Source organism: Liolophura sinensis, chromosome 6 (assembly GCF_032854445.1).
Source record: "Liolophura sinensis isolate JHLJ2023 chromosome 6, CUHK_Ljap_v2, whole genome shotgun sequence".
Classification (NCBI taxonomy): Eukaryota; Metazoa; Mollusca; class Polyplacophora; order Chitonida; family Chitonidae; genus Liolophura; species Liolophura sinensis.
In genome coordinates, this window is record NC_088300.1 from 40,310,704 (window position 1) to 40,334,254 (window position 23,551).

The 23,551-nt window shown below is 39.6% G+C and overlaps 1 protein-coding gene across 2 annotated transcripts in view; it reads right to left on the minus strand.

The window, feature by feature from the left end:
• LOC135467795 (ras guanyl-releasing protein 3-like) overlaps positions 1–18,646 on the minus strand; it is a 57,655-nt gene extending 39,009 nt beyond the window's left edge. For both annotated transcript variants that reach the window (XM_064745647.1, XM_064745649.1), the window contains exons 1-2: positions 18,506–18,646; positions 12,052–12,115 (exon numbers count right to left, since the gene is read on the minus strand). In XM_064745647.1, the coding sequence (XP_064601717.1) occupies positions 12,052–12,088 (37 nt within the window). In that variant the 5' untranslated portion in view covers positions 12,089–12,115; positions 18,506–18,646. The remainder of the gene's footprint in view (positions 1–12,051; positions 12,116–18,505) is intronic.
• Between the last annotated feature and the right edge of the window lie 4,905 nt (positions 18,647–23,551).

The window sequence follows — 23,551 nt, forward strand, 5'->3', positions numbered from 1 at the left end:
ACATCATTTTATGAAGTAAAATAAAAGATTGGGAATATCAATGCCCCCAACACTGCTTTAAGCATCAATGTATACACAAGTACATGTATATTCAGAGTGTAAAATATACAGAATCATAAATGTTTAATAGACCAAAAGATATTCACCAATGACATGCATCCAACATACTCAATGTAGCCTGTCACTTTCAAGATTTTCCTCTAATCAGTTTTCAAGATCAAATCTTTCAAAAGCAAGATTACAAAAGATTACTATTACTCAAGGCTGTGTACCGTACGCTACACGTGCAACTAACACCTAAAACAACTACAACAGTCATGACAGTGAAATCAGTCGCGCTCGTCTAGGGCTTAAAAAATGACCTAATGGCAATGAGCTAATTTACCACACACTAAAATCTACTGCCATTGGCTGTCCCAGGTTCATGTTCTGATCATGCGACAGCCCAAGCTGTATGGTGTTTATTTTCAGCTTCAATGACACCTCTGTAGGATTTTCTTGCCCAGCATCACACACATGCAGTTGGGGCTACTTTGGAGGCCTACATGTACATGTAATTGCTCCAGTGCATGTAGACATTCTCCTGATGTAGTGCTGCACACCACACACATGTACATGTAGGCATTCTCCTGATATAGTGCTGCACACCACACACATGTACATGTAGGCATTCTCACGATGTAGTGCCGCACACCATACACATCTACATGTAGACATTCTCACGATGTAGTGCTGCACACCACACACATGTACATGTAGACATTCTCCCGACGTAGTGATGCACATCACCCACATGTACATGTAGGCATTCTCACGATGTAGTGCTGCACACCATAAACATGTACATGTAGACATTCTCACGATGTAGTGCTGCACACCACACACATGTACATGTAGGCATTCTCACGATGTAGTGCTGCACACCATAACATCTACATGTAGACATTCTCACGATGTAGTGCCGCACACCACACACATATACATGTAGGCATTCTCACGATGTAGTGCTGCACACCATTGACATGATGTAGTGCTGCACACCTAGACATGTACATGTAGGCATTCTCACAATGTAGTGCCACACACCATACACGTACATGTAAGCATTCTCACAATGTAGTGCTGCACACCACAAACATGTACATGTAGACATTCTCACCATGTAGTGCCGCACACCACAAACATGTACATGTAAGCATTCTCACCATGTAGTGCCGCACACCACACACACGTACATGTAGGCATTCTCACATTGTAGTGCTGCACACCACACACACGTACATGTAGGCATTCTCACATTGTAGTGCTGCACACCACACACACGTACATGTATGCATTCTCACATTGTAGTGCTGCACACCACACACATGTACATGTAGGCATTCTCACCATGTAGTGCTGCACACCACACACATGTACATGTAGGCATTCTCACCATGTAGTGCCGCACACCACACACACGTACATGTAGGCATTCTCACATTGTAGTGCTGCACACCACACACATGTACATGTAGGCATTCTCACATTGTAGTGCTGCACACCACACACATGTACATGTAGACATTCTCACGATGTAGTGAGAGTAACATGTAGCTATAGATGCTGCACAAAGTTATAAAACAAATTCCACCTCAGTCTTCCACATCTATTGAGAAAAAAAGTGTTTGATTTACATGTACTTTGTTAACTGTTACTGCACATGTATGAGCATAACTCAAGAGCCCATCCTCACGAAAATGAACATATATATTTCAACATATATATATTAGGGAATGAACATGATGTTTTACTGTTATAAATGTATCATTACATTTTATTAGGTGCACTTAATTTATACTATTGGGTGTATTAAATTGTTGTGGCTTGAATAAATGTATCACTGCATAACATGCGCACTGTAGCTTAGTAGCTGTTACATGTACATGCCTACTTGTACGACCACCTCGACACAAGGTCTTCATCCAGCAATGTAAGTCCACATACATCCAGATTCATGTACATTAATGCTCATGAGCACACTAAACTGTCAATAATCACCAGATAGGGCAGTAATGACAGTGGTACATACATACCCCACTTGCACCTGCACATTACCATCTCAATACACCTATATCTGTATCTAGGTCAGCATCAAACCCTGATCAATATAGAACATGTTAACACTGCTTACATGTACAATGTGTACTGAGTGCATCATGTATCTCCCCACATGGACATACATGTGTAGCTCAGGTCCTGTTTCCACACCTGAATGAGGACCCAGTCTGGTGTCACTGGTCATGCCTACATATACTTCCCCACATGGACATACAAGAGTAGCTCAGGTCCTGTTTCCACACCTGAATGTGCACCCAGTCTGGTGTCACCGGTCATGCCTACATGTACCCCACCCCTCCCCACATGGACATACAGGTGTATTTCAGGTCCTGTTTCCACACCTGAATGTGCACCCAATCTGGTGTCACCGGTCATGCCTACATGTATCCCCCCCCCTCCCCACATGGACATACAGGTGTAGCTCAGGTCCTGTTTCCACACCTGAATGCACACCCAGTCTGGTGTCACTGGTCATGCCTACATGTATCTCCCCACATGGACATACAGGTGTAGCTCAGGTCCTGTTTCCACACCTGAATGTGCACCCAGTCTGGTGTCACTGGTCATGCCTACATATACTTCCCCACATGGACATACAGGTGTAGCTCAGATCCTGTTTCCACACCTGAATGTGCACCCAGTCTGGTGTCACCGGTCATGCCTACATGTAGCTCCCCACATGGACATACAGGTGTAGCTCAGGTTCTGTTTCCACACTTGAATGTGCACCCAGTCTGGTGTCACTGGTCATGCCTACATGTACCTCCCCACATGAACATACAGGTGTAGCTCAGGTCCTGTTTCCACACCTGCATGTGCACCCAGTCTGGTGTCACTGGTGCCTTGCTCTGCACATGGACATACATGTACCTGCAGATCATATCTATTTCCAAAACTAAAAGTATGTGAAAGTTGTAGAGCTGACTACTTGACCGGTTCTTAACATGTTGAGACACAATCAAAGATTGCCCGTGTCAATCCCCCTACTCCCACACCCCCAACCCTAACAACCAAGAAGTCCATAATCTTAAAGGATACTGAGTTTAAATGTTTGATAGACGAAAATATATGCACTATAACCACCAGTGTCTCAAACACTCAATGTAAGCTGTCACTTCAATGATGTAGAATGAGTTTTCTACAGAAGCTATAAAGAGCCTTCCCCTTTAGACGGGCATATCACATTCCATATTAAATACATGTGTGAAGAACTTCTATATACATGTGAATCAAGCCTGTTTTCAAAGTTGACCTGATGGCCAAATAAAACTTAAATTTGGTACCAAGGCAACCGAAGAGCTCACCTGCAGGAGACACGTGAATGCACAACTTCAAAATTTAGCAATTTATGGTAATTAATATGCCCACAGCTACAAATGTGCTCCACTTACGCAAAACTTGAGTTTAATACATGCAGTACTTTTTAAGATGCCACATGTAATATTTTGTTAACATTGCTATCCTTGCTTGGTGTATGACGTAAGCTGGACCTGCACTTTGTACAAGCAAATTAAAAAATCAACCTGCACACAAATTTAATCCAAATCAGATAATATTATTATGCAGTGATTGTGCGAAAACTACAACCAACTAAATGAACTTTGGCCCGGCATGGCGGGCCTGGTGACTAGATATATGTATCATGAATTTAACATTCGCTAAATTTTCACTCAGTTCAAGCGAGGATAAAGGTTTTGAATGTTCTAGTTTTATAAGCTCCCAGGTACCAACATATTACGATGTTTTCAATCCTACTGAGAAGCATTGTTGCTAAGCTTATGGAAATGTGAATAAAGCCCTGTCTAGACTATCCAACATCACTCAACTTTTATTGACTCAACAAGAGTCAACGTAAAGTTGAAAGAACAAATTGACACATGCTAAGTAGTCTGGACGGGTTCATCAACAACACTCAACACTATCCAAAAAGGCTGAATCGGAAATTTGCATGTGTATTTTGTGTAAACAAGTTGAGTGAAAGTAGTCAATCAGCGGGCATGAAGAAATAACATGACCGTCTTAATGCACATGACCTAGGCAAAATAGCGACTAAAGAGAGAAACTGGTCTCATGATGAGATATCTTCTACCCCAAACAGCCATGGCAATAAGCGCAGCCGATAAACCCATGACACGATTCTTCCGGCTGCTTGGCATTGTGTTTCATGCCCTTGAGAGAAAATATGAAGATTTCTCTCCAATTTATCGAAAAAAAAAACAAAAAAACACAGCTCAACATCCTTCAACTCAAGTCAACAGTATTGAACAAAGTTGACCCATCTGATTTTCTTACTGTGAATGGGACACTCAACATACCTCAACAGTATTCAACTTGCTGAGGGGTCAACAAAAGTTGAATGACGTTGGATAGTCTGGACGGGGCTTTATGTAACTGCATTCCCTGATGACCAGACTCACCAGAAACCACACAAGTATTACAGCCTAGAACTTCATAGTGTATGGTTAATCCATATTATACCTGTTTTTCTTATCACTAAAACATGTATTTAACACAAATTGACTTCCTAGCAAAATCAGATCCCACATCTTGTTAACAGAGGATTATGCCAACATGCCAAACTGGCGACAAGAGCTAAAGTGTGATCTGCATTTTGTGTATGTGTCAGCAAGCACAACAGGTAATGGAACATGCCGTGTGATAATAGAACTGTTACTCCAAGAGTACAAACAACATTCACCATAACACACACTATTTTATAAATTAGGCCAGTTTATGAGTTGTTCCACATAATCAGTGTCATAAAACCATACATGGATGATGATAATCTGATCCAATATTTCATACATCCTACATGTACATGTGCATGTAGTGCATAATGTAGCCTTCTATAAACATCCTGTAGCACATGTAACATTCTTCCAGCGTATAGCCAAACCAGCTACATTCACACAGGTAGGCTACATACGCCTATATGTATCCTGAAGATGACTGATGCTCTGTCATGCCAGAATGCACACGGCCACTCTTGTTCATGTACATGTAATCTGTGGACTGACACAACCATGTACATATGTACAGTGCATGAGCACATCAACAATACACGTTTGAGCATCTGCAGGGATCAAATGTATAATATGTATGTATAATTCAGCTATAGGAACAAAATACTGCACAGAATACTGACATACATTTGTAACAGCTGTGGTCAGGCAGCATCTGGTATTTTTAATACAAATAAATCACTTCCTTGAAATGATGGTGTATAGGCCTCCATTGTATTTACAGCCATGATAACACGTCAGACTGTTGTTATTCCTGGTGACAACGGGGCGTGGAGGTGGTACACATACGCTTTGATGTGACCTCTGCCTACTGCATGGTGTAAACAAGTGACATTAATTTGTGAGCGGCAGTGAGTCTGTTTCTGATGTCTGCTGCCTCGACTGTGCCCAGCCAGCATGACTGTCCTTGTGGCTGATGCCATCTGTATCATCTAACAAACTGCACTTACCATTTGGGATTGGGCTCATCACCTTGCTCATGTAGCAAAGCAATCCTCTCCCCAAACACAGCAGCAGTAGCAAATCAGAGGCTGCAGGAACAGGAACTGGGACATTATCCAGCACAAGCTGCTCTGGCTGGTCTGGTCCTACAATGTAGTACTGTCCAGGTCAGGCTGCAGGCTGCAGGCTGCAGGCAGCAGCTACTACACCTAACCTGTGTACAGCGTGTAGATGTAGGCCTAGCGAAGAGACTTGCCCGCACATCACTGCAGCCACAGCCGCAATGTTCACTCACTTTAGCTCCATTGCTCAGACTCTAGCTTACGTCAAAGCAGCACACCTGCCACGGAGAGTTCATTGATTTTTTGGTCTTCTACCACATGGATCAGCCGTGTGCATGAACTTGAGATGTTTTCAGCTGTTCAAGCACCTAAATTTAGTACCATAAAACCAGCAATACACATGAATTTGCTCACAGCACAAGTTTCAGAATCATAGAGATTTATTGGGTTTAGTCGAAACGCATTTCCAAATGCTTGAAATACATGTTGTACCCATAATTATCTCAGTCTCCAGTCAGGACTAGAGATTAAAGAAGGGTTGTCATAAAATGATAGCGTCTGCCAAACAAAGAAGTCTAACCAGCCAGTTTACATGCTGATTACCGAAAGGCATGGTCAGGCTTACAGATACATCTACATCTGATTTTGACCACAACAAATACATACAAATGCAACCTGACACTGTACAGAACAAATTCTTTTTCTTTTTGACAATAAGTCTAAACACCTTACATTGGTACTTTCCCACACCAATCTGAATGAATCTTTATTCAATACCGTCAAAGGGTATAAAAATAAACATACATGTAGAGGTGAAAAGTCATGCAATTTGTAGAAAATGTGGACTTCTCTCAGAAATTGTTAAAGACATATTTCTGTGAATGTAAAGCCAAAAATCATCTAAAACATAATGATGAAACAATAATAAAAATGTTCATTTTCACGTTTGCTTTTATGCAGTTTTAGATTTTTAAAACTCAAAATAAAATTGATGTTGCTAACAGTAAACTAAAAAAATAAAAGGGTTCCAGTACCCTCGTCCTTGGATCCCAAAGTTCTTCAGACCAGTAGGGAAAATTGTCTGCCTAAAGCATAGTGGACCAAGCCGTGTGCTTGTAAGTTCTTTTGTGTAGTACATTACCGTACAGTCTGTATACAAAGCTAAAATGTAGTTGACAAGCACTATAGTGTTTACATTCAGATAATGTTAATTCACTCAGTTCAAAACCTACCTGTGAAGTCAGAAAGTTAAATAATTGAGGACAATGCCTCTGCCCTCGCCCCCCCCCCCCCCCACCCCCTCCCCTCCAAACACACAACTGAGGCACAATAACGCTCTAGTATGAAGGCATGCTATAAACAAGTCAACAATTGGTCAGAATTATAAATTTATCTTCAGAAAAGCTTCTTTAATGAACACATTTTGGGTATATGGGCCTATCTTTACGTATTTCACACATCTGAATTTAGTACATGTACCTGCACACTTGAATGAGACCTTGATGGCTACAGATCTCAGGGTGAAAAACAAAGTTAGAAACTAGATTCTCTTGGTTTTAGTGGGATGTAGATTGAGTTACAAATCCGATGAAAGGAAGACAGCTTCTGCACTCGCCATGAGCAACAGGTCTATTTACTGATACCACGAAATAAAAGTGATATGCAGAGAATACATTTTCAAGCAATTTATAAGTTCAGCTTTTCTGACTTTCTAGCATCAACAAACAAACTTGACAGCTGATTCATAGGTTTGACAGCTACATTATTGAACACACACTCATGTTACCAATGTTTGATAGCTATAGTTTTTATTTTATTAGCTTGAAAGATACAGGTCTACACTATTTCTGTATGTTTTTTTACCTGTCTATGGGATCAAAGGTCTAGTTACAATTTATTAATTGTTCATTGTACTGATATTTATTGATGATAAATGGAAGCAATGATAAAGGTTATAATGCATTACTTTTGGTGTTGAAACCCATGAATCATCTTTCTAAGATGCATTGTCAGAACTCTAAGAAAAAGGCAAAATTTTTTTTAAAAACTTAGAGATAATACAGATTTTAGGTCCACCAGACACAATATTGATGATTAATAATGGACATAAAGATGAAAAAATACCTTTAAAGTTACCAGAGGTGGGCAAACTTGGCCAATTTTCTTTCTTGTCTGTACAACTCAATAAATACAACTTCTCAGGGGCAGAAATAATTCGTTTCCACTTGTTGCATACATGGGATTTGTAAGACTCTCTGTCATGAGGAGTGAGACTTAGGGAGTTATTTGAAAAAAGTCCATGAACAGTGAGCTATTATAAAAACACATCGGTCAGATCTACATCACTAGGAAAATTCACCTGTCTGGGTCAAGTGGATAGCCTATTATTCTGACCCCTGATTATCGCACTGCATGGGCTCTGATCAATTGCGCATTCATATCGAGATGCATAGCATAATTAGAGTAGACGTATATGTTAATGTATACTTATTTCCATACTGCACCTGTGAAAGCAGTGATGTTTACACATATATAAATGTATGTAAACATCCAATAGTAATATGGCACTGTGCTGTCATCCACGGTGTTTTTCTGCAGTGCTCCACATTACTGTGTCCAGACGGATGTTCCACTTTATCAATGCAGGTGTTGGGTAAAGGAAACCTCGGGATTTGCATTATTAAGTGAGCCAATTCACAGGTGTTTGATTACCTGAATAAAGGGAAGTGATATTAACACAAGGCTGCTGACAACCTGGTCGAACTGGCAGATCAGTTTCTAAGTTTACAGAGATGAGCTTATCAACTAGTCAGCAATTATTAAAACTGGACTGGTAAAAGCTAAAATGCAGCGGTTGAATTCTCTGAATATTCTCTGATATGGAAAACAGATACAGTGACAGTAATAGGCGTGAACAGGCAACCAGTTATCCTATTATAAAACACAAAGAGATACACAATTAATGCTTGTTGGCTAGCCAGCTGAGTTTATAAGCTGTGTAGCAGTATATTTTTTTCCACAAATTTTATGCATGTGAAAACCACATTAAATCTTACGACATCCAAATTAGAATTCAAAATCAATGTATTATTGTACATGTACTATTACCAGGGACATACTCTGGATGCGATTCCGTGATATTCTGCCAATATTTTTTGGAAATTTTTTTTTTCTATTTTAGTTTTATAAAAAGTGGTAAAATTTTTCAAGCAGGGTTTTTTTTGTGAAGTCGCAAAAACTTCATTGCAAGCCCTTTTTTGACAATAAGGCACACACAGTGACCTCCCTCTGACCATAGATGGCACAATAAGTCTTTGGATGTACATTTGTCCATATGACTACCATCTGCTTGAGTTGCTGTTTTGTCTGCCAAAATTCTACCGCAAAATGTGCCCTCCCGAATCCTTGCAGGCCACAAAAAGTATTAAAAGACTTTTTTCCCCCGTGGAAATGCCAAACACAAGGAATCTGAACATGCTGAATAGGAGGAGTGTAGGCAGCACACAGCAATACCGACAGAAAGCAAACCTCCACATCGGCCACAACTTCACCTTCAACTTCACTAAGACAAAAAGAAAAATGAGATGGTTTTGCTCAGTGTGTAGATCTGATAAACTAGTGAACAACATGAGGAATGCAGTCAACTATTTTAACACAACCACCATAACATGGCACGTTTCGTTAAATGATCATCACAAAGGTATGGCAGCTCCACTCGCTCAGAAAAATCTTCGAAATGTTGTACAGGAAGCAAAAACATAGAAGCAAGACTCTGGTTTGTGGTAGACATATGATGAATGAATACTTAACGAATAAAAATCAATGAAATTTGGAATATATACCTCATTTGTCTTGAAAGGCAAGGGGATTTTCTCCCATTTAGATATCTGTTCAGGATAATCCCTGTATTATATGTAAGTACATGATTACTTAGTGATTGGGTTACCAACCCCATATGCCAACATATACCTATGTTTATCCTCTAGCCAAATTTATCCTGAAGACCCTTGAAACTTTCCTAAAACCTCTTCCTTGAGAGGCAAAAGAAATTTCCTGTCACATTGTCAGCTGAGTGCTGAATTAGCAAGCGGTGGTTCAGGAACTATAACACTGTTACATGTATGTCATCAACTGTATTTACGGTCACAACGATTGCCAGACACCTGTCTCATTGTTGGATCGCATTTTGTCATGCAGCTGTCCCTTACAGTTGTCATCGGACGCACATTTCATCTGCTGCAGGATTTGGAAATATCCCCACATCAACACTGTTGTTCACATAAAACAGCGTACCTGTATTTTTGTCTAATGCATGATTTTTGTACATGTAGCTAGCCAGTATAAAACATCAAGCTTCCTGCCAAACATACACAACATCAGTTGTAAATCCAACAGCTTTGGGCAGAGAATGTTACAAACTCACAGTTTCAGAGAGGGCTATGATCACCCTTATATTGGTTACCATTTTTAATACCATTTCAATGTAAATTCTAAAACAACTGTCTAATCAGATTGAAGGATACTAGGTGATTGAAAAAGGGTCATTGGTAGAAAGGCTCTCTGGTGAGAAGATTCACCTCTCCGCAGCTAGGATTGTATACATGTCTTCGTTAAGTAATTAATGCTTGACAACCACACTTATGGTTGCCACTAACTGTGGACATTTGTGGACAGACTGGATTTATGGATGACTGGTAAGGTAAGAGTAAGGATTGAAGAGCTGACATGTCACTGGTCATGCAAAAATCCTGATCATAACACCAGTGACTGTTAATGTTACAAAGGCTTGGAGTGTTCCCCAATTGTACTATACATGCAATTCAACTACCAAATAAAAAAATGATCACAACGACTATGACAGTCACAACACAGGGGTAGAAATGTTTTTTTTTAAAACCACCTGTCATGGAGGTCACCAACAGGTATCTACCCGTCCCCGATCAGTCTGACTTTTGGAAAGTCTATAATCTGTGCTAGGTGCTTCCGTTCATCCTGCATTATTGCATTTTGCAAACATATAATTTCAGTTTGGCGAAATTATTTTCAATCAACATCGCCACCTTGACAAAGCAGGAATAACAAGAATATTTGGTTTCAGTAGCATTTCCCTTTTTATTCCATATTTTCTGTTGGGGCCATTACTTCCGCACATCAAATGAAACCTATGTCATTATACGTGTAGAGAGCAGTGATGTCACATTTACTCAAGCTCTTTAACATCAGAGCTACAGTCTATATTATAGGCTAGGCAGTATATGACAGAAAAAAAGTTGTGTACACTGGCAATGAAAGCCCAAGTGATCAGCCATGTATTGATGCTTTAGACACGTTGGAAGGATATTATTTCTGACATCACCTGAACTATGGGTGAACGTCTGTTCGCAACCTTCGGTTGGTCATGATTTTCACTGTGGCTTTGCAGATCTATGAAGCAGACATAACTGGTTCAGGTCACCGTCTTCCTAGAAGTTATGCTGGCGACTTCACACCCTAGTAGATGTTTATAAAATTACATCAGCAAAATCACTGTAGGCTTGGATTCATGCTAAATTTTTTGAAACAAAGAAATAAATCAAAGCCCACCTGGGGCTAATGACATAGGCCTACACATACTTCCTTGCTGGTCGCATTATTGCAGACATATACATATATATCTCGATTCCTTCCCCACCCCTTTTTCCTATTCCATATTAATGTGGAAAATGTGAGACCCACACCTGGGTGCCCCTTTAAATGTTTCACACTATGGTCACTTACCTGTTCCATACCTTCTGAACAGATTAATTCAGGACAAATATATTGAAGGATTACAAAAGGCAATGCAGGTGTGCCTTGATACTATAAAGTCTACAATCAGATAGCTACATATACATGCAATGCATCTGGCCTATTTCACACCCAGTCAAATTCATGTTTTCAATATACATTGGTTTCAGTGCCCAGAAAAGACATGTTCAGATATTCAAGCATAACGCCCATTGTGAACACATAACAAAATATCATGTGCTATAAACACTCATAGCACAATGCACTAAAAATACTACACAATATTCAATAAGGTACTGCACATGTACTATCCAACAAACAGAATTTATGCAACTCATGTACATGTAATAAGCCAGTAGTTGCAGTTATTTCGTTTTTTTTTTTTTAATTGGGAGCTTTACATTGTAATTAGGCATACATGTATTTCACTTATATGCCCGCACGCAGCATTATGATGGGAGGAAACCTAGCAGATCATGAGGACATCCCCAATCATAGGCACCTTGTTCAAACGACAGGAGAGCAAGCCAGCATGGGCTGGACTTGAACTCACAGCGATCTGTAGCTGTATACATGTATTACGTGTATAAGGCATTTGTGTATTCTAACGAACATTTTTTCTGCTTTATGAAATCAGGAAGATAAAGTAGCTTAGTTACCCATGTTCAGGTGTCCAGAGTATTCTGTAGTAGACATCAACCATCATCTGCTGCGGGCCAACTGCTGAAAGAGATGACAAAATACATGTACTCCTATAAATAGACATGTACATGTGCATACATGTAAATACAGCAATAGGAATAATATATGCACATGTATTTATCGACAGACATGAATATGATACATACAGCTAAGATACAGTTTAAATATTTCAAAGAACCGCACAAACCTGGGAAAATATATTTTATCACTTAGTAACATTTATGAGTACATAAAGACTGCTACAATTTTAGGTGCATTATATACACAAGTATTATTTTAATATTACTGTAACTAATAATACTGTTCACATCCAACCACTACATAAAGACTGCTATAATTTTAGATGCATTATATACACAAGTATTATTTTAACATTACTCTAACTAATAATATTGTTCACATCCAACCAGTACATAAAGACTGATACAATTTTAGATGCATTATATACACAGGTATTATTTTAATATTACTCTAACTAATAATACTGTTCACATTCAACCAGTACATAAAGACTGCTACAATTTTAGGTGCATTCTTTACACAAGTATTATTTTAATATTACTGTAACTAATAATACTGTTCACATCCAACCAGTACATAAAGACTGCTATAATTTTAGATGCATTATATACACAAGTATTATTTTAACATTACTCTAACTAATAATATTGTTCGCATCCAACCAGTACATAAAGACTGATACAATTTTAGATGCATTATATACACAGGTATTATTTTAACATTACTCTAACTAATAATACTGTTCACATCCAACCAGTACATAAAGACTGCTACAATTTTAGATGCATTATATACACAAGTATTATTTTAATATTACTGTAACTATTAATACTGTTCACATCCAACCAGTACATAAAGACTGCTACAATTTTAGATGCATTACATACACAAGTATTATTTTAATATTACTGTAACTATTAATACTGTTCACATCCAACCAGTACATAAAGACTGCTATAATTTTAGATGCATTATATACACAGGTATTATTTTAATATTACTCTAACTAATAATACTGTTCACATCCAACCAGTACATAAAGACTGCTACAATTTTAGATGCATTATATACACAAGTATTATTTTAACATTACTCTAACTAATAATACTGTTCACATCCAACCAGTACATAAAGACTGCTACAATTTTAGGTGCATTCTTTACACAAGTATTATTTTAACATTACTCTAACTAATAACACTGTTCACATCCAACCAGTACATAAAGACTGCTACAATTTTAGGTGCATTATATACACAAGTATTATTTTAATATTACTGTAACTAATAATACTGTTCACGGCCAACTTGCATTGAGGCCCAGAGAATCATAAAGGATTTTCTTAGATATAAGAATGGGTCTTGGTGTTCAAAGGACTGTTCAATTCTGTTGTCCACTCATTACTACTATGCTGATTTATCATAAGAGAACAGGAGGAACACTCCAAGACTCGGGGATGGTTTACAGCTATTTGTTTATTGTACATGTAACAGGAATGACCAGGGCTCAGAGGTCCTCAATGGTCAACTCTCCAATCCAAATTTTAACAGTCCCCTCCAGCAGAGAACATACATGTACTTATATATTAAGGATATCTGGTAATACAATGTAACCATCTGGTACTCATGATAAATACAAGTTATTATGAGTCTGAAGATATTATAAGTATAGATGAGACAGCTTGAGTTCATCCACTTAATCTATAAATAATCTCATACTCACACCAAATGACTACTGCCTACAATTGATCCGTTTAATGTAGATTACATTCAACATGATCAAAGTTAAATATAAATTTCATTTTAAACTAATCAGGAAATTAGTAACAAACTGTACATGTAGGTTGAATGTATCACAGTTCATATGATTTTAGGATGGACTACATGTGTCCTGTACGATACACATGATGTTCCCATGTGGAAATGGTGTAGGATGTTTCCCCTCCTGGAGGAGCTCTCTTCCCGTATTCTCCTCTTCACAGTTTCATGTGTGGACATGGTGTAGGATGTTTCCTCTCCTGGAGGATCTCTCTTCCCATATTCTCTTCTTCACAGTTTCCCATGTGGACATGGTCTAGGATATTTCCTCTCCTGGATGATCTCTCTTCCTGTATTCTCCTCCTCACAGTTTCTCGTGTGGACATGGGTGTAGGATGTTTCCCCTCCTGGAGGATCTCTCTTCCCATATTCTCCTCTTCACAGTTTCCCATGTGACATGGTGTAGGATATTTCCCCTCCTGGAGGATCTCTCTTCCTGTATTCTCCTCTTCACAGTTTCCCATGTGGACATGGTCTAGGATATTTCCTCTCCTGGATGATCTCTCTTCCTGTATTCTCCTCCTCACAGTTTCTCGTGTGGACATGGACAAGGATGTTTCCTCTCCTGGAGGATCTCTCTTCCCGTATTCTTCTCCTCACAGTTTGCCTTGTGGACATGGTCTGGGATATTTCCTCTCCTGGAGGATCTCTCTTCCCGTATTCTCCTCTTCACAGTTTCTCGTGTGGACATGATGTAGGATGTTTCCTCTCCTGGAAGATCTCTCTTCTCGTATTCTCCTCTTCACACTTTCCCTTGTGGACATGGACAAGGATGTTTCCTCTCCTGGAGGATCTCTCTTCCCATATTCTTCTCCTCACAGTTTGCCTTGTGGACATGGTCTGGGATATTTCCTCTCCTGAAGGATCTCTCTTCCCGTATTCTCCTCTTCACAGTTTCATGTGTGGACATGGTCTACGATGTTTCCTCTTCTGGAGGATCTCTCTTCCTGTATTCTCCTCTTCACAGTTTCCCATGCGGACATGGTCTGGGATATTTGCTCTCCTGGATGATCTCTCTTTCCGTATTCTCCTCTTCACAGTTTCATGTGTGGACATGATATAAGATGTTTCCTCTCCTGGTGGATCTATCTTCCCGTATTCTCCTCTTCACAGTTTCATGTGTGGACATGGTGTAGGATGTTTCCTCTCCTGGAAGATCTCTCTTCCCATATTCTCCTCTTCAGGGTTTCCTGTTTGGACATGGTCTAGGATGTTTCCTCTCCTGGAGGATCTCTCTTCCCGTATTCTTCTCTTCACAGTTTCCCTTGTGGACATGGTCTAGGATGTTTCCTCTCCTGAAGGATTTCTCTTCCCGTATTCTCCTCTTCACAGTTTCCCATGCGGACATGGTCTGGGATGTTTCCTCTCCTGGAGGATCTCTCTTCCCGTATTCTCCTCTTCACAGTTTCATGTGTGGACATGGTATAGGATGTTTCCTTTCCTGAAAGATCTTTCCTTCCGTATTCTCCTCTTTACAGTTTCCCACGCAGACATGGTGTAGGATGTTTCATCTCCTGGAAGATCTCTCTTCCCATATTCTCCTCTTCAGGGTTTCCCATGTGGACATGGTCTAGGATATTTCCTCTCTTGGAGAATCTCTCTTCAAGCATTCTCCTATTCGGAGTTTCTCGTGTGTACATGGTGTAATAGAGTGGCAGAATATTTGCATCTCTTAATTCTGTGCTCCACAATGAAACACACTGCCTGGCATTTTAAATGTATGTAAAGGTTAGACTCTGATGGATGAGGACTACACAACATTGCAATGAGGTGAAGACCAGATATAATGTGGTGTAGTCAGGGTCACTCATGGTCTAACCTCTCTAGCACATACATGTATCAAAATTTTCGTGCAACAAAGTATCAAGCTCAACAAGAGATCCAACAGAGAACAAAACTTTCAGACTTTTTCACAGAATTTGTAGGCTTTTCATGGCTTTCGAGGCCCCATACAAACCTTGTGTAATAGCCTGAAGTACTAGGGAGAAGACCGTATACTACATACTACCAAATAGTCACAATCTACTAGATACAGTCACAATCTACTAGTCACAATCTAATAGATTGTGACTATTTGGTAGATGTGACTACCAAATAGTCACAATCTACTACATTCATGAACCTATGTCTAAATAGCTAAGTTATCTGCCCAATTCTTGTTAGATTTCTTTATCAACAGATAAACCAATGAAAGCTGCAGTTCTGGATCTAAAAATGTGTGGAGTTTCTAATGACTATAAACATTTACAGTGTGGCCTGTTTCTTTCTACAAATTAACATCATGTGCTTACCAAATTCGTATAATAATATCAGTGACAAAATGAGAGTAAGGCCAGTTTTTGTGTTACACCAAGCATTTAGAAATCTTCAGTGCTGTTTAATTAAGATTTATCCCCCAAAGAGAATGGATTATATTTATTGAAACGCTATCCTTAGCCCGGACAACTTGTGCACCCCATTATCACATTGTAACTGTATTTAGTTACCCCATCAGCAAAGCTTGCTGCATACGTTATACTTCGTCCCCAAATCCCCAAATACATGGTCTGTGCACAAGCTACGAGATTCAGATGTATGCAACTTTTGCATCTATTGGCAATGGCCTGTATCAAATATTTCCAATGAAAGTCTCAGTTGAACTCAAAAAAAAGGTCTGTTTTAAGCTACTCATGATGCCATGTTTACCCGATTAACCTCTATCATGTTGAGAAACTGACATCTACAATATGTCATAACCATATTTAGGTATTCCAATCTATAGATCAGCTCAACACACAGAAGTGGACAATAATGTTATTTTGAAAGCTCATCCTACAGTGAATTAGAAGAAAGATGTGCCAGATGTTTTTTAAAATGACAAGAAATTGACACTTTGACAGAGAGTTGATGTACCAAGGCATGAAAGGTCAACCAGTGCACATGCATTGTGCAGGAAAACAATAGAAGCACATGTAAAATGACGTCGTTGTGACATTTGTGAGTAGGGCACAAAAGCGAAATATCATGGAATTACCACTCATACGAGCCACAAAATAAGATAACAATAGTTCAGGTGAACACAATATACAGTCGAACAAATCGTTTGTTTGAAATGTAACAGAATAACAACAGCATTGCTACAATTATAATCTCTAAGGGAAATTACTTCTTTGATGATGATACTAATGACCAATGGAGGCCACAGAAATATTTATACCAATTTCCTTTGATCCATACCTATGCATGTATCCATCAAAAAAACCTAATCTACATAAGCAAACACCTGGGTTTGCAGTTCAGAGGAAGCGATACCTATTTAATTTACACAATGGCTCTAGAGAAACTGACTATCAGGTTACCATGATAACTACACACATGATAAAATCTGAGATGCCATATGTTGTTACCCCTGTATCCGCCAAAAATTAAAACTGTGCATGAATAAAGCCATAGCTATCTGTATGATACATATTGGGAAAATGGCAATTTGGTAACCATGGAAATAAACAAATGTGAGTTGTGACATCATCATTTCTGTATCTAGATGTATGTATTTACCAAAAATAAAAACTTCACATGGAAAACAACTGGAGTTGTAGCACAGACACAGTATCATATCTATTTATATAGCATATAAAGGGAAAATGGTGATTCGGTTAACATGACAACCACAGAAATGGACAAATGTGAGTTGCGCCACATCATCACAACAGTAGCTATGTATCCAACAAAAATTAAAACTGCACCTGGAAAACAACTTGAGATATAGCCCAGACATGAATACAGACGAACAGAGATAGAGACTGACAGACAAAGTCAATATAACATTATAGACTCTTGAATATCAATGAATAACACAGTTCTCGGGAGTTCCGCCAACACCCACAGGCAGAAGTACCAAGAACTCGTCTCTTTCATAGGCACTATAAAAACTGTTCAGAAGACCATGAAGCATCAGTGAATGTAATTCACCTGAATTATGCCCATAATACGTAAGTTTTGGTTCATATTTATGGCTCTGTTCCCATACAGTTATTTTACTATGGACTACTTCTTGGCTATGAACTAGACCTTAACCAATATTAAAAGTGATTTCTTGGCTATCTAAGGTTGTATTTTTATCAAACTTTAATAAGCACTGATTAATAACAGCTTCCATAATTTCTGAAGTATTTCAGTTCAGAATCATTGCTGAACAGGCTCGTGGCTCTAGCACATAAGTCAAGGAATATGGTAACCCCAGTTTCATTTTGTTTGCATCCGATTACGAGACACGAGGCAGGTCATGTACTCTGAAACATAACCCTGTACAAATCAGAACCTGACCCTTTGAAGTCTGCAGCCACCACATAGGCTTACAATACCGTACATGCGTTTATTGTGGTAGTGCTTCATTTATCATGTACTGGTATTCATTTCCATTACTAGAAGTCACAACGTTAAATATACAAACAGTCTCGATGTATTTATGCACAAATCTAACAGACCTGATCGTAAATAGGTTTCTGATTTCCAATGAAAACACGTTCCCTGTTGTGGGTTAGTTGTTCGCACAGTGGGCTTTATACGCACTTTACACTTCGTCTGTCACTTACCACTCTCTACATGTAGCTGGTAACACCTCCACACTCCAAACTTTTCACCACAGTACCAGCCTTGAGATTTTCAACCATGTCAAAATAATAGACTTTTATTCCAACGAGATGACAGTTTGGATCTGTCACATCGCCGCCATGTTCTTCACAGGAAGTATCAGACGTTCTCTTCGGCGACCTTGACATTACAGCAACAGCAGCCGAGGCGAATGGCCGTGTGACCTCATTATTCACAACACCACTCCACGATCACTTGCACGTCACATAAGTCGCGGGGCGGTTTCAAATACAAAATACGAAAAGATATCAAACAAATGGTACATTTATCCAAACGAGTATCATACTCATTATGTATTCCATATACATGTGGGCCTATATTTGGATGGCACTTGGGAGGGTGGGATGTGCGTCTTAATTCGCCCCTTTCCAGTTCAGCGCCTCCTAGCGGGTGAATCGCACACGGAGGAATGTCATGGCCGCGTATGGGGTCATGTAGCAGTTTCGCCTGTTTTCCACAAAAGCTGTCGTCTTTTTCTTTTCATGACATCTGCGTGATTGAGGTGAGGGATTAGAAATAACCATGTATCTATATACTCACGTGTGTTTTGCATGAAACTCATATTTAGTGTTAAAATACAATACTTCGACAACGTAGATGCAGCGGACTCGTTGAAACAACAACAACACTTTCATGTTCAGTAAATGTTTCTTAGATGCAGAATGTAACACTCTGAGATCGAGCAACACAGCTGTGAAACTAACAGAAAGTACATCCCCAAATGTGTCGGATTGTCAGTAAGCGACTTTTACCGCTGTCTACAGTAATTTCGTCTTCCCTGGCGAACCTCACGCTCTTACACATTATCAAACTTAATCTTATATTGACCTTGACAAACATGGACTATGGCAGTAACACTTTCAGGGTCTACCACCATCTTGATAAGGTAATAAATCCTATACACTAGGCAAATGGGATTATTTCACGAACAGACATGATTGCCGTGAAAACTTTAGCTCATAGGCATTTACAGAGGGCAGAGGATTGACAACAATTCTAATGTCTGCGTGAACTGTGGCACATGTCGCTCATGATCAATCCAACATATCTGGAGCTGTTTGCTTCCGTAAATCTCATGAATGTGTTGCTTGATTTCAGAATTACATTAACCAATGCAGTCTTGGTTGGGGAATTTTGAATTTAAATTTTAAGGCTACTTTGTAATGCATAGTGCATAAAATACATAGGTAGTAATTTCTGACTAGTTCATAAATTGCTCTAAGAAAAATATATCCATTTAGCATGTTTTGAATGCATGTGCAATCTAGGTGTTCATTTAGGTTCACAGCTAAATATAGGCCTGTTAAAATGTATAGTTTACTATTGGTATTCAATGTTTTTGAAATATTTTGGACTTAATAAACCTTATTCATGTTCTTGTACATAAAGAATGGTATAAAAGAGACGAAGGGATGCTAGATCTACACTTATACTGACAACTTATTCTTCTGTTTGCTTCCAGAAAGAATCTAAAATGCCTCATCATTGCTGTGTGCCTTTGTGTTCAAGTGACACTAGACTTGAGAGCTGTAAACATTTGTCATTTCACAGTTTCCCTTCGGACAAAGATTTGGTAAAAAAATGGATTGTGAACATAAGGAGAGACATTGGTAAAGATTTTGCCATAAACAGACACACTCGTGTGTGCTCTTTACATTTTACAGAGGATTGTTATCCAAAACACCAAGGCATAAGACGTCGTCTTGTGAAGGATGCCATTCCAACAGTTTTTCATTGGTGTAAAGGCACCTCCACTCAGCATTCTAGGAGAAAGATTAAGAGACAGATTTCCTCAGTAGCATCCGAGAACAAGGAGCACAAAGCAGCTACAGGTCTTCAACAGTTTTCTGTGGAGGAGCATTCTTATTCCCGCCAATACACTGATGGGGCTATGTATACTATATATCCTACAACTTTGAGAAGATATTTGGAGAGCAGCAGTAGTGGGGATGACAGTTTAGAAGATTATGAACCTAGCGTCTCACCTGATAAAGCCTCTGTTTTACAGACCAATTTAAATCTGATGACACTGCGCTATGAAGAAAAGTTTACTTTGCTCAGATTTTGCAATTCTGACAGTGACAATAAGTACTATACAGGATTTCAGTCTTATATATCTTTATCATGTTTTTTTCAGTTTCTTCAGCCAGAATGTAATTTTTTATATTATGTGGGCACAGAGAACTCATCATCTGGTACACCGTATGACTTATTAAAGAAACGTGGACCATCTAGATCACTCTCACCAATGGAAGAGCTCTTCATAACACTAGTGCGTCTTCAGCCACAGTTTGTTTCTTTCTCTTGCAATTCATGGCTCTAGGCGAACTGTTTAAACAAAACTAGAATATCATTGAAAAATGAATATAATCATACATGTATTCATTCACATTTAAATGAATAAGTCTACCTATCCATAAACTAAATTACAGCCGATAGGCCTATTATGTTTTAAAAGCTTACAACATGTGCATACATAAACAAGTCTCTACGGGATTAAAGTAAGGCGTATTACACTACAAAGCAGTTCTCGGGAGAGACTTTCCATCTTACAAACGCCAAAGTACTGCGAAGGTTAGAACATTGTAAATTGTGTTGTTGTTGTTGAGGCTAAGCTAGCTGGTTGTATTTTGTGTAAACAGTACTATTTTAAGTCCTATACCCTTCTCACAACCATTCAGTGAATCATTATAAACAGTTTGTCCTGTTAATTCACTTTACCTTGATTTTCTTGCGGCTTTGGAATGAAACTGGCGCCTGATAACAGAAAAAACTTAGAGACGGCCCGATGACCCCATACGCGGCCATGACAGTCGTCCGTGTACGACCATCCGCTAGGAGGCGCTGAACTGGAAAGTCGCGAATTGTGGGGTGTGAGGTTTGTTTGTTTGATTGGTGTTTCACGCTGCACTCAAGAATATTTCACTTATACAACGGCCACCAGCATTATGGTGAGGAAACAGGGCAGAGACGGGGGGAAACCACGACCATCCGCAGGTTGCTGAGAGACCTTCCCACGTACGGCCGGTGAGGAAGCCAGTATGAGCTGGACTTGAACTCACAGCAACCACATCGGTGAGAGGCTTCTGGGTCATTACGCTACGATAGCGCGCTAAACAACTGAGCCATGGAGGCCACCGAGGGTTGGGGTGAATTGGCCCTGAAGAAATTAACTGATGATGGTACGAGGAGCTCGAGGATGAAACGTACGTGTTTTACATATTCCTCATACTTGCGAGTCTTATCACCAAAAGCCGTTTTTTAAGTTTCCAGCTCACGTTCAAAATCATTTATCAGGTCTTGTATTGGTCATGTTGATTGTGTAGGCCTACAAAGGTGAGTTTTAGTTTTTTAACAAAAGGTGCAACGAGTGAGCGATTATAGGCCTACAGGTCCCGGCCTATGCGCATCGAAACAGACATTCGTATACCTGTAAGCCTATCATCTTCATCTTTGATGTCCAGCATATTCTAGGGACCTACCTTGATTACTGAGCCATATTAAATGGACATATCGGCGGAAGAAATTCACAATTTTTGAGTTGGTTTAGCTAAATACAGAAATGAGCTACATCTGACTCCAAACTGAACGAACCTCCTGGGCCTGTATTTAACGAGAATAGTAAATGAAGGGAATTTAAGGGGAAATCCGCCTCTGCATGGTCTAATCTGTCCGCCCAACGACATAACATGCCCATGAGTATGCTACCCTCATCCGGTTTCCATAATACGGGGGTTGGGGGGGAGGGGGGAGCTCAGTGTTTAGCGCGCTTGCGCAGCGTAATGACCTAGGAGCCTCTCACCAATGCGGTCGCTATGAGTTCAAGTCCAACAATATGCTGGCTTCCTCTCCGGCCGTACGTGGGACGGTCTGCCAGCAACCTGCGGATGGTCGTGGGTTTCCCCCAGGTCCTGCCCGGTTTCCTCCTACCATAATGCTGGCCGCCGTGGTATAAGCGAAATATTCTTGAGTACGGCGTGAAACACAAATCAAATAAATAAATAAATAAATGAGGCAGCGCAAAGATTCCCAGATTGCAACGTTCGCTCGTGGATCGCACAGGTAGGCTAAAGTTTGAAAGAATTACAAGTCTATAGTAAACCAAAATACGTTTCTAACATGTTCTTACAACTGCGACTCGAGTAAGTTGATTGTTGAAGGGAAACCGCGGATAAAACTGAACATTCGATTGTTTACTCAAAGTTTTCAATTTTGCACTTACCCCCCCCCCCCCCAAAAAAAAAGAATGCGTAACATTATGTTAAATATGAACTAAAACTGCTGCTGTTATAGTATGAGTTTGGATAACTGCATTGGCTGCGAAGACCAAACTGCATGTAGGCCTACCCAAGGGACCCCTGCAGGAAGTCTCAGCTTGATGTAGATGATGGCTCAAATAGCAGCGCAGTTTTTTCGCCGTCGGTAATATGTCTCTTTAAACGTGTACGTACATAAAGATGATGTATGCACGATACACATTAAACAATGAACCTGTGCAAATTTGCTACAATTATTGTGTGCCTGTGGAACACATCTCCTGTATATATTTTATTCACAATTGCATTAAGGGGGTACATGTGCGGGCGGTCGGCCACGGTCGGCCGGTCCCGGTCGGTCCCAGTCCGACATGGTCGGACACAGTCGGTGTGTAGTATTGTTCTTCTTTTAGCGCCCTTGTTAAGAACATCTCGTATTCATTCTTATATAAGTAGACACCGTCCTCCTCATGGATGTTACTCTGTGCATACCTGTGGGAAGATAAATTAGCCATCAGCCTCTTCATTAATTTGTACAAATGTACAAGAAAGTAAATTAGCCACCATTCTCATCATAGACATTATATATGGTGTCTGTACCTATACACTTGTACAGGAATTTGCCTTCACGTAGACTGTATAGTTATTTGACACGGGTACATTGCGTCAGTTGCTTAAATCTCCATACAGAATCACGCATCGAACAAAGTAAGCAACATGGAACATACACGT